The sequence below is a fragment of the Rhinopithecus bieti genome, unplaced genomic scaffold, assembly GCF_001698545.2.
Source record: "Rhinopithecus bieti isolate Rb0 unplaced genomic scaffold, ASM169854v2 scaffold_3878, whole genome shotgun sequence".
In the NCBI taxonomy this organism is placed as follows: Eukaryota; Metazoa; Chordata; class Mammalia; order Primates; family Cercopithecidae; genus Rhinopithecus; species Rhinopithecus bieti.
This window is the reverse complement of record NW_016805059.1, coordinates 916,759-931,307: the sequence shown is the minus strand read 5'-3', so window position 1 is coordinate 931,307 and position 14,549 is coordinate 916,759. Positions and strand designations below refer to the sequence as shown.

The window sequence follows — 14,549 nt, the reverse complement described above, 5'->3', positions numbered from 1 at the left end:
TTTTGTTTCTCTACTTTATTTTTCTTTTTTTTTTCTTCTTCTTCTTCTTATTTATTTATTTATTTATTTTTTGAGGCGGAATTTCACTCTTGTTGCCCAGGCTGGAGTGCAATGGTGCAATCTCGGCTCACCACAACCTCTACCTCCTAGGTTCAAGTGATTCTCTTGCCTCAGCCTCCTGAGTAGCTGGGATTACAGGCACCCACCACCACATCTGGCTAATTTTGTGTTTTCAGTAGATACAGTGTTTCTCCATGTTGATCAGGCTGGTCTTGAACTCCTGACCTCAACTGATCCACCCACCTCGGCCTCCCAAAGTGCTGGGATTACAGGGATGAGCCCCCGTGCCTGGCCCTCTTTTACCTTTTTTAATGTAGGTTACTTGAACTTTTCTTTTGAATTTCATTTTGAGCTTTCTGTGTTGTTTTTAAGTGTATCTCTTTGTTTAACTTCTTTAGTGGTTGGTCTGGATAAGATATGCGTGCATAACATCACAATCTATTGGTGTCATTTTTTCTAGTTTTGGTGATGTTTGAAAACGTTACCTCTTTTCTCCCTTAAGCTGATGTTTACAATTGTCTTAAATACTTCTGCATACATTTAGAATCACATTATAGTTTTTGCATCACCATCAAATATAATTTAGAAAACTCGAGGAGAAGAAAATCTTATTGTATATTTTCACTCACTGTGTTTTTCTTTCATCTTCATATATTCCAAGGTTATATCTCTTTTATTATTTTCTGTTTAGAGAATTTCCTGTTTCGTTTGTTTTGTTTTGTTTTGTTTTGTTTTGTTTTTTTGAGACAGAGTTTTACTCTGTTGCCCAGGCTGGGGGGTGCAGTGGCGTGATCTCAGTTAATGCAACCTCCGCCTCCTGGGTTCAAGCAATCCTCCTACCTAAGCCTCCCAAGTAGTTGGGACCAGAGGTATGTGCCACACCACACCTGGCTAAGTTTTATATTTTGGTAGAGACAGGGTTTCCTCACGTTGGCCAGACTAGTCTCAAATTTCTGGCCTCAAGTGATCCACCTGCCTCAGGCTCCCAAAAATGCTGGGATTATAGGCATGAGCCACTGCGCCTTTTCAGGAATTTCCTTTACCCATTTTTGGATAGGTCTGTGGGTGACACATTTGTTTACTTTCCCTTTATCTGAGAATGTCTTGATTTCTCCTTCATTGTTGAAGGATATTTTCTCTAGGTGTAGGATTGTGAGGTTACAATTCTAAATGCATTTCTTTTAGCACCTAAAAAGTATTCTTCTGGCTTCCGTGGCTTCTGATGAAAACTAGTTTTCTGATTGTTTTCACCTGTAGGTAAAGTGTCACTTATCTCTGGATGCTTTCAAAAAAATTGTTTGGTCTTTTGGTTGAGTAGTGATCAGAAGTTTAATTATGACATGTCTCTGTGTGGATTTCTTTGAGTTGATCTTGTTTGAGATTTTTTTAGCTTGTTGAAAATGTAGGTGTATGTTTCTTGCCAAATTTGGAAAGTTTTCAGCTATTATTTCTTTATGTACTTTTTCTGACTTGCCCTCTCTCTTCTCTTTTCAAGACTCCGATAACACAAATGCTAGATTTGTGATACAATTGTCCCTGGGTACTGTAGGGAACTGGTTTTAGGACTCTTCTCAGATACCAAGGTCTGCAAATGCTCAAGTCCCGTGTATAAAATGTGAAACTTGGACATTTATTATTTTTGCTTAGGATTGCTTTGGCTACTCAGGCTCTCTTTTAGTTCCATATAAGTTTTAGGATTGTTTTCTCTAATTCTGTGAAAAATGATATTGGTATTTTGATAAGAATTACACTGAATCTATAGATTGCTTTGGGCAGTATGGTCATTTTCACGATACTGATTATTCCAATCCATGAGTATGGGATGTGTTTCCATTTGTTTGTGTAAGGTTATTTTCATTTTTTTTTTTTTTTTTTTTTTTTTTTTTTTTTTTTTTTTTTTTGCTACATTGGAAGAGAAATTGAGTTCTTATTTTGATTCTCAGCTCGGTCATTGTTGATGTATAGCAATACTATTGATTTGTGTACATTGATTTTGTAACTAGAGACTTTACTGATTTTGTTTATCAAATCTAGGAGTCTTTTGGAGGAATCTCTAGGGTTTTCTAAGTGCACAGTCACATAATTGTTGAACAGCAATAGTCTGACTTCCTCTTTTCTAATTTGGACGCCCTTTATTTCTTTCTCTTACCTGGTTGGCCTGGCTGGAACTTCTTTGACAATGTCTTCTGCAATCTCCCAGTACACTGATTTTTTTTTCCTCTGCCCTTTATATTTTCCTGTTGATCTAATCTATGAGCTTTACAGTTTCCATTTGGTATGTATGTATTTTTTTCATTTGTTCCAACTATGTTCATAATTGATCACTGAATAATTTTTATCATGAATGTTGTAATATCTTTCTCAGATTTCTCAGAATTTTTTTTGTCTTTTGTTGTACAGTTTGAGATCTTTCCCAGTTTTTTATATGATGAGTGATTTTGTATTGAAACTTGGACATTTTGATATTATGTTATGAGACTCTGAATCGTGTTGAAGCCTTATGTTTTTACTGGCTTTCTCTGACTCTGTTCTGTCAGGGGAAGGATGGGTGCTGCCTCATTACTTCCAAGCAAAGGTACAAGTCCAGGTGTCCCACTTGGTCAGGGTAGAGCTCCTTGTTACTGCTGGGTGGGATTGGGGGTCACCAGTTCCCCATGCTGTCTCTACCAACACAGCAGCAGGGGTTGCCTTCATGACCAATTGGTGATGGTGGAAGTCCTGACCCTCCATGGCCTCCTGTGACATCACCTCAGTGTGGAAGAGGAGGAGCATCTTGTTACTGCTGGGTGTAGGTGTAAGTCCATACTCCCTACGTAGTTTCCATAGACACTGTGGCAGGGATCAGGGCCTTGCTCCTGGTCTATGGTGATGGAAGCCCTGGATCACCACTTGACACTACCTCAGTGGAGATCAGACTGCCTCATCACAGCCTTTTTAAAGTCCAAGCCTCGGCCCCCTCACCTCTTGGATGTTGCTGGCATGTCTTTTGGGGTGGGGTGGGAGCACATATTCTTCTGTACTATTTGCCAAGAATAGAGAGGTTAATATCTAAAAATGTTCTGTGTTGCTGGGCTGCCCCTTTCTTTGTTCTTTGGCTAAACAGAGCAGGCCGTTGGGGCTTTTTTTGTCTGCACCTGTTGGCATTTCCACTTGCTGGCTTCTTTAGCCCCAAATCTGGGATTATATGAGACTGAAAGGGAATGCAGGAACTCACCATTGCATGGTTCCTTGGGTCCTGAGTCCCCGGGTTGATCTGCTTCCTCTTCTCTCCCTTTCACAGTCTCTCTCTCTCTCTCTCTGTCTCTGTGGGTGTGTGTATGTGTGTGTTTTAATGTAATGTCCAGGATTTTTTATTGAACTTAGCAGGAGGAATAGGAAAGGTATGTCTACTCTATCTTCCTGGATGTAGAAGTCCTCTATGCTTTTCAGGGCCCTCAGCATCCTCATCATACCTGCACCCTGCTTACCACACTCTAATAATTAAATAGATTGGTCAGTGGGCTACTCTTAACACTTTCATTGTTGTTGCTGTTCTGTCTACTGGGTCGTTTCAGACTTACTGCAATCCTACACCAGGAAAACAAACATTTGGAGTAATTTTTATTCCCTTTACCAATATTTTATTTTTTTCTCTGTTACCACCCATGTAAGAAGTAACATAATATCTAGAAGAACTAAGGGATTGCTTAAAGGCAGGCTTTGGCACGACAGAGAAATGGTATTGGAAGCATACTGTTGGTGAGAAACTGAGCTTCCCCTTCTAACGCATACACTTATTTCTCCAAGTCAGAAATGGAAGGAAGAATACCTGAGAGACTTATGTTATGTGGAAGTGTTCTCTACCTGATTTTTTGACACTTGCTATGTACTCCTCGATTTACATCTCCCTATCTTTTACCACTTCCTCCCATTTCCAGCCCACCAACCCCTCTAACTTGACCTCTGGTTAAGAGACTTGGATAGAGAAAGCAAGGATGCTCTATAGAACAGGTGCTTGATTCCTAGTAATCCCTATGATCTGCTCCATTGGCTGGTTTATTATAGGCCCTCAATAAGCACAGAAATTAAATGTAGTAACAGAATACTAATGTGCAATTCAATTAAATTATGCTACTACATTAAATTAAATGTAGTAACAGAATACTAATGTGCAACGATCCTGATACCTTAATATATTCCATCAGGTAGGGGTACTGATGGAAGGAGGCTAACTAGAGCCAGCTTTCTAGAGCATTGTAGAATATATTCAGATTATTTATGAACATGGGTAGGAAGGATGAGAGGATCCATGAAGTAGTAAACCCAGTAATGTTATTTTAAGTTTATCTTTAAAGCAGTAAAATTAAAAATAGTAATTAAAATAATTACCCAATAAATAAAAATTCAACACATTTAAGAACTTTTATATTTTAATTCTCTATGTTTTAGCTGCTCATAGAAACACACTTGTTTGAATTCTGAAACTGCTATGACATTTTACTTCAAAAGACAAGAAGAGATGCATAAAGAGTTAAGAATTGACCAGAAATTTTAATCTTTAGAAATAAATGTACTCTTATTCTTTACAGGACAAAAATGCACTTTCTAGACTAAACTTTGTACCTATGGAATATTTGTTTCCTGAGACAGGCTTCAAAATGATAACATGAGTCTAAAAATAACTTATATGAAGTGTGTAACTTGATGAGTCATAAGATTGTTGCATATTGACATATGAAAGAAGATATAAAAGTAGATGTTACCTGTTTCAATTCAATGGTTTTGGAGTGAAAAATGTAAATTAAAACTTTTAGTTCACAATGCATTTGTTCTAATGTACTTTGCTTTCTAAATGCAATTGCCAAATAATTTCAATATGTTACTTCAACAAAATAACAATAATAATTAATGGAAGGCAATAAACTATAATTTGGGATTGTAGGGAACAATGTACTTGAACCGCTGATGTAATAAAATATTGTGCTTCCTAAATATTGTGCTTCCTAAGGAAATGAAAGATTTAAAAAGTAGAAAAAAATGATAATTTGTAGTTTTACTGTAAGATTTTTTATAATTTGTGTCCTATATACAAAATATGTTACCATGCTTATATAATTATCTGGAGCATTTTTTTTTCCCAGTAAAATGGTGCTTTTCAGTCATTCCAATATCTTGGTTACTTTTGTTTGTTCATTCACGTATTACTATTTTTATTCAACAAAACAGTTAAGAACCTACTGTTGTTAATGTCACCCTATTTCTAATGCATAGTATGTGCCATACACAAAGGTTTTATGAATAAAAGACAAAGAAAATAGTACCTATGTCTACAAGTTTATATAAATTAAAAAATAAAAGCTGCTGTTTATATTTAAAGGAGATTTTTAATGATAATGATTTAATGGACTTAAATTTAGCAAAATATATACAAATTATTCCCTCTGAATATATTTTATTGTCTGTAGAGGATACCATTATTACCATGAAATCATGCCTAAGTATTCTGGTCAAGAAATACTGCATAAAGTTATTTGCTTTTAAATTTGTGTGGAATGAAACTTGAAAGAACCACAAATAAAATCTTAGAGGCTAAAGTTGGAAGCATTAGAAAGTTTTTAATAGCATCGTTTTTTATTCTTGACAGTTTCATTATCACACTACCTCATTTTTGTTACCAGTAATTTTCAGAAGTGACAGAAGTTTATATGATGAAAGTAGATGAGACACATATTCGTAATAAGGAGCAATTGAGAAATTATTAATTGTAGGTTAATAAAGCCAAATTCTCTTTTAAGAATATGTGTTAAGTAGGGTTAATGCCTTCTTTATAAGCAGTTTATTTCATCTCTTTTCATGTGATGTTATAACTGTTTAAAATAGTATTTATACTGTAAATTCTTTTGTACTTTCATGTATATATCTGATATGATAATAAGGTGTAGGGAGTATTAACTGAAAAAAACATTTCTTCATGTAAAATCTGTGATGAATGGGGCAAGGAGACTAGCCAACTACTTTATGAACCATGACCTATTTAAGAAGCTCTGAGTACTTCTTATTAGGGAACCTAATCTTGTTCTTTATTCAGTTATGTCATTATCATTAAAAATTACTTCTGTAGTAAGGTTCTGTCCACCCCACACGTGCACCTCTACTTATTCTTGAATACAAGAATCTTCAAATATGTCTCCGAGAGACTTTTAAGGAATTAGATTTTAGAAACTTAATATAACCAATGTGCAGCTTTTTTGGAATGCTTTGTAATGTTACGGCTTCAACTCTGAAAAAATTATTCTCTTACTGACATGTTTACTATATTTAAGTAATCTCTGTGAATAAACATAATATTCTATATCTATAGTTTGAATAAACTGTATGGATCAAATCCTAATATTATTTAAATTGCTGGCAGAATTTATATGGTTATATAAATAAAATAGATTAGAAAATTGGAAATATTTATTTGTGGCCTAGGTTATAATATTATATAAATTTGCCCATTTATTTAGTTATTTACAGATACTACAATCACACCTAAAATGATATAAAAATATGATTTACAGCAAATGCATTTCTATAGTATATTCTACATATACTTGGTGTTAAGCTATTAAGTCTATAGGCAAGAGTCTGGAGTACTCCCTTGTTATGATAAGTAGCTTGTACACCTAAAGCCTTTGGAATGGGGAATTCTAAAGGGAGAAAGAGCAACTGTGATACCCACAGAGTCCTTGATTTTAAAGCTTGCTCGAAAGTCTTAGAGTAATGCAAAGATTTGATATGTAAAGTCTGTTCTCCACTTCTATTCCGATCAAGATAGTGAGTTACTCTTTACAAAAGGTCACTGATACATGCGGAGACTCACACATTCCTCAAACTGCATTGGAAAACTGAAGATTAAATGTGGTCTTCTGTCTGATGTTCTGTCTGGAACAATAATAGGGCAGATGTGAGTGTGCAAGTCCGTGTGTGTGTGCACACCCATGCCTGCCTGTACACGTACTATTGGAGTTTGGGTGGTGGACAAATTGATGAAAGTAGTCTTTTAAAAATTCAATTTAGATAAATGGGGCAAAAAATAGATGTGTATTTGTATATGTTTATGTGTGTGTGTGCATTTCCTGAAGTCATATTTAAACAGTTTAGATTTTAGTTGCTGCTTTTTCTCTCTTTCACTCTTTCGACTAGTGTATAGTCCATTTTGTGCTACTATAAAGGAAATACCTGAGGCTGTATAATTTATAAGAAAATAGGTTTATTTGGTTCATGGTTCTGCAAGCTGTACTAGAAGCATGGCATCAGAATCTACTTCCAGTGAGGGACTCAGGAAGCTTACAATAATGGTGGAAGGTGCAGGGGAGCCGGCATGTCAGATGGCAAGAGGGGGAGTGAGAGGGAAGGCAGGTGCTAGGCCCTTTCTAACAGTCAGATTTCACTTGAACTAATAGACAACTCATTCATTACCACAGGGAGGACACCAAGCCAGTCATGAGGGATCTGGCTCTGTGACCCAAACACCTCACGCTAGGCCCCACTGCCAACACTGGGAGTCACATTTCATCATTTTTTTTTTTTTTTTTGTCATTTTACTAGACACAGAGTCTAAATTGATAGGGACTAAAGCCTGTCTGTACTTCTTGATGCCATGCAGATGTAGGCACTGCTCTTTCATGCACAGTTGAGCTCTCACAATTGGTAAATTGTAACTGCACATTAAAAAAGTGGAGTGGGGGGTGGGGACAAGAATCCTCTTTTTTCACAGTGGCCTACTTCTTGACACGTATTCTTAAAAGCGGATTTGGCTATATTAACCTACAATTAATAATTTCTCAATTGTTCCTTATGAATATGTGTCTTATTTGCTTTCGCCATATAAACTTCTCTCATTTCTGAAAATTACTGGTAACAAAAATGAGGTAGTGTGATAATGAAACTGTCTAGAATAAAAAATGATGCTATTAAAAACTACCTCAATTAAAGTCCTATTGAACCAGGATGGGACTGTGTTTCCATTTGCGCTATTTTATAATGAACAATTTCTAAATAAATCAATATATTGGTGATTTACATCGTGTTTTACAAATATCAAATGTGCAGAAAGGTGAACTTCTAGTTCCTCAATCCCCATTCCTCCTCATCAACATTTTTTGTATATTTTTCTGCAAACATATTTACATAAATATCTTTTTAAAAGTTTCTTACCCACTGGCATTTTGCAAATATACATATGGCATAAAGTATATAATAACAAAGCCAACATTTGTATGCTAGCTTAAAAAATATAACATCAATATATGCTCATAATTGGAGGAGAAATGGAAATAACTTAAATGTATAATCACAGGAGGATGTAGAAATACATTTAACTTGCTTTGTCAGTCAGTTTATCTTGGGCATTTTGCTGTCCACCTTTGAACACTGCCATCTGGCTCTTGTCTAGGAAATATATATATATAAATATATGTTTATTCAGGTAAAGGATAGTCTCCTGGTACCTAAAGTACTGTTGAGGAAATATTTGTTTTACTTATTATATGAGGTATAGTGTTTTTAACCCAGCTATAATTTAGTAAATGTAAATAGTCTATAGAAATAGTCAAAGTATTAATTGTATTTAAAAAGCAATAACTAGAGTAACTGTGATATACTAATAATATACAATTAAATGATTTTCATGTTCAATAAAAATTGAGTAAATGTCAATAGTGAAGATTCTAAATGTGAATAGCAAAACTCAGTGGTAAGAACAGTGAGAAAATGAAGCAATCTAGCCAAGAACTTACCTTTTTGTGGACTTTTGTGATATGTCAGTGCTATTCTCAAACATTGGTGTTAGCCTATTCTTCTAATCTAGGAGCATTTTGATTACTAGAGAGAGTTCAGCATAAAATATAATTGTCCTTTTGTATCTGCGGGGGATTGGTTCCAGTATCCCCTGCAGATATCAAAATCTATGCATACTCAAGTCCCCGCAGTCTGCCCTGTGGAACTTGTGGATACAAAAAGTTGACCCTCTATATTCACGGATTTTGTGAACACTATATTTTTGATCTGCATTTGGATGTAGATTCAGAACCTGCAGATACGAAAGGGCAACTGTATTTATTGAAAAAAAGCCCATGTGTAAGTGGACCCTTGCAGTTCAAACCCATGTTGTAACTGTAATTATTTTGTGTATTATAAGGAATTTATTCAAATTTCATAATTCAGAAATTAGTGACTAAATAATAATCTCTGTAGCATATGGTCTATCTGAAGAACACATCATTCCTCCGTATTGTCTGAGCATGTTTGGTTAAGTTCAGCCAACAATTTGGGAATGTCTATCACTAGTAAATATTTGGTTCATGGGAATTGTGACCATTTTTCAGTTCTTGTTTGCGAATGTGACTTGGAGTCTGTCTCATTGGAGGGATAAATTCCTTAACATTTATAAGCCACTCTACTTGGAAACAAGATCTATAGGAAAGTCAAAAGCTAGTAATACCAGAGCATTTTTATAATCCATACATTGTAGAATATTGTCTCTGTCATGGTTAAATACTGGAGCAAGGATGGATTTTTATTTATTAGTCTTACAACTGATAACTTTCACAAGCCTGGTAGCACCTAAAATCAATCTGAGCTTTGATTCCTTAGCATAAAATAACCAATCAAAAGTTCATTCCATAACATAAGCTTTATTATTTAGGCAACATTTTAGAGCCCTAAATGCTCAGGCTATCTGATTGTTTAATCAGATAACCATTCTCTCTGTTAGTTCTTTGTGACATAAGCAAATACCTCTTGTGGAAACTAGCAATTTTAAAAATATCCTTTGAAGAGATGTGTTTCATAAGTAGAAAGATTCTAAATACATTGTCTTCAATATTTATTCTTAGGTTGGTGAGACCAGATGCAAAAAAGTTTGTACTTCTAAGTCTGATTTGAGATCTAATGACTTCAGCATTGTTGGAAGCTTACCAAGAGATTTTGAATTATCCAATTATGACTGCTATGGAAAACCCATTGAAGTTAACAATGGACTTGGGAAATCTCAGGCTAAGAACAACAAGAAGCCTCCCCCTGCAAAACCTGTTATTCCAACAGCAGCAAAGCGAATTGATCTTTATGCAAGAGCATTGTTTCCTTTCTGCTTCTTGTTCTTCAATGTTATATATTGGTCTATATATTTATGATAAATCTTTTCCATTTGTACAAAATAAAAATTCAATTTAATTGTGACCTACTCCATTCATAAATGCCAATCTGTGAGAACTTTTGAATTTTCATAGCAACATTGCATTTTGGATGCCATTTGATTGTAATAAAAATGTGGCACCTTAATTTTGAATGGCAGCATGATCATGTAATGTCTGTGCTCTAATAATGATGTATATATGTATAGTGAACATATTGCTTAGTAATAAATGAAGGACAAGCATACTACATAATATAACCCAAACAATTCTCTTCAGTTAGTGTAAACTGCAAATACTACAGATAATTCTGATAATAAAATAATATGCACGCTAAATCCTGCTATGTTTACCATTCTACCCTATGTAGTATTTCAAATTTCCTTCCTTGTAACTTTCAAAGAAAGCCATCTTATTCTTGTAAAATTTTAGATGGTATTATAACAGATTTTAAAAGGTTGTATTACATATTGTTTAAACTTTGTAAGTAGAAATGTATCAATTATAATTATGCGGGCTCTACGGAGAAATAAAGTTCACAAAATATTAATTTGTAAAATCAGCTCATTTTAAAGTGTGCTTGTGTTGTCAAAATATCAGATAGTAATACACAGTAAGCATTTTTAAACAAAGGGAAACCTATATTTATGTAACTGTATAATGAATTCTGACAAAATAAAAAATTAAAGATACCTTATTGATGAAATATTTAGCATAAACAAAATTCTATTTAATCCACCTGAAAACCTAAATGTATTTTCATGGATTTCATTTGTTGGTACGTATTACATAAAACATTGTGCATTAAAATGAGTCGTACATATTTTAAATTGGAATGCAGTAATAGATACATGATTTTACATCATTTTGAGAAACCAAGGGAAGTAATAAGTTGAAAAGAAATCCATAATTATTATAAGATTTTAACTTTTTTATTTTATTAAAATGTTTGCATATTTTAAGTAAAATTAAAAATGTTTTCTGAATTTATTTTTTTATTTGAATATTTTGGGATTAGTCACAAAATATTTAGAGATTAAGTAAATAATAACTTTGTTTGTATTAGACTTCACTTCTACTTGTATTTTCTTTCTTGTTAAAAGTCTAGACAACTGAGATTTACTTACTTTGAACTTGTTCCAACCCAAAAGTAAGCACTAAGTCTCATTTTATGAGACCACCATTTGTTAATATCACATCCAGTGCACCTTTGTCTTTCTGCTATATCTGAAACAGAACTACCGTTAATTCACATAGATAAACATAAGACTAAAGAAGTACATTTACATTATCTGAAGAGTTTTGTTGCAGCTATGAGTTTGTGTGGCAAATTCAATAATAAAGTATTATTTATGCAAATTGCCATATGTAATTCAGTGCTATTCAATTTATTGAAGCTTTGAATTTTAAAAGATTCTCACTGATGACATTATTTTAATGGGATATAATCGAATCCTTTGTAGTACTTCAGCACCCTCTAGTTGTAAAGGTGACATCCGAATAATTTTACAGTGCTACAGGTAACCCTGTTGATGGACTTAATATCTTCTAAGACCCAGGGCAAGAGCATTTTAATGGAACTGTGGTAAGAAAAATAAATGAGTATGATTTAAATCACTTAAAATATTTACCTGTAATTATATTTGCTTATAATCTGTTTCCTTTATTTTGGCAAGTTTCATTCATATTAGGGAATGTGATCTAGATATAGGGTTTTAAGTGGAAGATGTACCATATTGAAGACAGATCTCATTATATAGAAATTTATTTGTGGAAAATGGTATAAATGAATTACTTTTCTGTAATATAATATTGTAGCCTCTTAAGACCAATTTTAATACCCAAGTATATATGAATAGCTATCCCAGGATTAAGTGTGCATGTGTAACTACAAATGGAGCACTAGAAAAAGATCATGACAAAGAAATACAATGAGTGTCTGCTGACAGTTGTTTTATAATTCTTCTGAAAGATTTAGTCACGGAACTCCAGAGTAGTTCTGATCTGTGTACTTTCAGTATTATATATTTCTGGGAGATTTGCAGAATATCTACCTGGAGCATCTGCTGATACCTCAAATTCAATGTCTTTAAAGTCAAAATTATCATCTTTTCAAAAATCAGTAGGCTCTCTCATTTTTTATTTCTGTTAAAGCCATTGCTATTCCAGTTGCCCTTGTTAAATTCATCTTCCTTTCTCACACGGTCTGTCCCCTTAAGTATCAAGTCCTATAAATTCTCCCTCTTATACCTTTCACCTCCTCTCCATTCTGGCTGACACCATCCTAATTCAGTTTCTCATTCTATGTAATCAGACTCTTTCAGCAGTCTACAGTCTCACTCTAGTACAACTCTATTTTTAAACTAACTTTGTAATTTTTACTTTTTAGCTGCATAGGTAATACCTGAATATGTTGAGTATTATAAAACAAACATGTATTTACAGTCAGTACGTAAAGTTGCCGTCCATAGCCTTTTTCCTTCAAACTATTCTGTCTCTTACCCAGAAGTCATCATTGTTTTGTGTCTATTCAGAACTCATTCTAGGCATTTTCAACATCTATCTAATTTTTAAATATAAAAGATAATGTACCATAATAACATATTACCTAAATGGGATTTTACTTTATGTAGGGTTTTGCAATTTTTTAAATTTAACATGTCCTAGAGTTTTTTCCAGGTCCTTACTTGGGACATATTAGGTATTCATAAATCAAGCGTCTGCTATTATTCAATAGGATGAATGTGTCTTAATTTAATTTCTTTTAAGTAAAACTTAGTTCGTTTTCCTCCAAACACAAAACAGAGTCGCAATAAATATCTTTGTGCACAAATACATATATTTCCATGAGGCTGATGCTGAAAGAGGAGTTGCTAAATTGAAAGATAAATAACTATTAAATTCTGATAAACTCTGTCATTTTCTCTCTAAAAAGCTGCTAATGTAGCATTTCACCATGATACGCCCAAATTCTCAGAGTAGTAATCTCTTAGTCTAAAGTTGTGAATACGTTACTTTTCTTTTTTTAAAAATCTTTTTTGACATTGTCTCAGACTTTCAAAAATATTGGAAAAAAAAATCTTGTGAAGAATTTCTGTGTACTCTTCACCTAAATTTCCCAAATGTAAATACTTTCTCATACTTGCTTTATTTTCTCCCTCTACTCTGTGTGCATGAGATATTTTATTCTGAAATGTTTAAAATTGCAGGTATGATGTTTCTTTACCTCTACACGTATTAGTGTTCCCCAAAATATAGGGGCATTTTCTTTCATAACCATTGTAGAACAAGATATCAATATCAGGAAGTTAACATTGATAAAATGCTAGAATCTAGAGAATTAATTCGAATTTCCCAATTGTTCCACTGTTTTTGGCTGTTGTTCAGGATTCATTACAGGATCATATTTAATTATCTGATGTTAATTTCTGTAAAATAGAACTGTGATCGTGGCATTCTGCTCAAACGTCTTTAGTGTCTTTTGTCACACGAACTAAGTAAAATATCCTCTCTCGTATGAAATTATCCCTATTAAATGTTTAGCTTACCTTTGCAGATGTTTCTGACACTACTACTCTTCTCATATCCTAAACTCTACTCAAACTGATTTTGACTGTTTTATATCACATTTAGTAGTAGTGATTGGAGTACTAAGTTGAGCCAGTTCCTTATCTTTGAAGTAAGTGGTTAATTTTACATTTCACGATTTCTTTCAAGTGGATCAGGCTTGGCTGTTAAGGGTCTTCAGATAATTATTTTAACTAATATGTATTTATTCAACATTAGGTATTTTTACTTTTTATTGACATATAATAGATGTACATATTTTAAGGACACGTGATAATTTGATACATTTTCATAAAATCAATTCAGGATAATTAGGATATTCATCACCTTAAATATTTATCTTTTCTTTATGCTAAGAACATTAGAATTGTTCTCTTTCAGCTATTTTGAAATGTAAAATAGATTAATGTTAACTCTAGACACCCTCTCGATCTATTGAATACCAGGTCTTATTTCTTCTAACTGTATGTTTGTTCCCATTAATTAACCTCTCTGCACCCACTCCTCCCTGCTACCCTTCCTGGCTTCTGGTAACTAGCAATCTACTCTCTATCTTCATGACATCCACCATTTTGGCTCCAACATATGAGTGAAAATATGTAATTTTTTTTAATCTTATGGTTTCATCTCTAGTGAAAAATGAAGTGAAAATATTTTCCATTACATATGCAGTCTTCAAATTAAGCTTCTTTAAAAGCACCTCAGTTATTATTTATACTACTGAAAGTTTCCATTTCTACAAATAAGTATAAAATTTTAAAATAT

At 33.6% G+C, this 14,549-nt stretch overlaps 1 protein-coding gene across 1 annotated transcript in view; it reads left to right on the top strand.

Moving 5' to 3' along the window:
* The window catches only part of GLRB (glycine receptor beta), a 93,656-nt gene extending 82,076 nt beyond the window's left edge, over window positions 1-11,580 (top strand). Inside the window, exon 9 of the mRNA XM_017871025.1 lies at window positions 9,921-11,580. Coding sequence (XP_017726514.1) covers window positions 9,921-10,217 — 297 coding nt within the window. The 3' untranslated portion in view covers window positions 10,218-11,580. The remainder of the gene's footprint in view (window positions 1-9,920) is intronic.
* The last annotated feature ends 2,969 nt before the right edge of the window (window positions 11,581-14,549 follow it).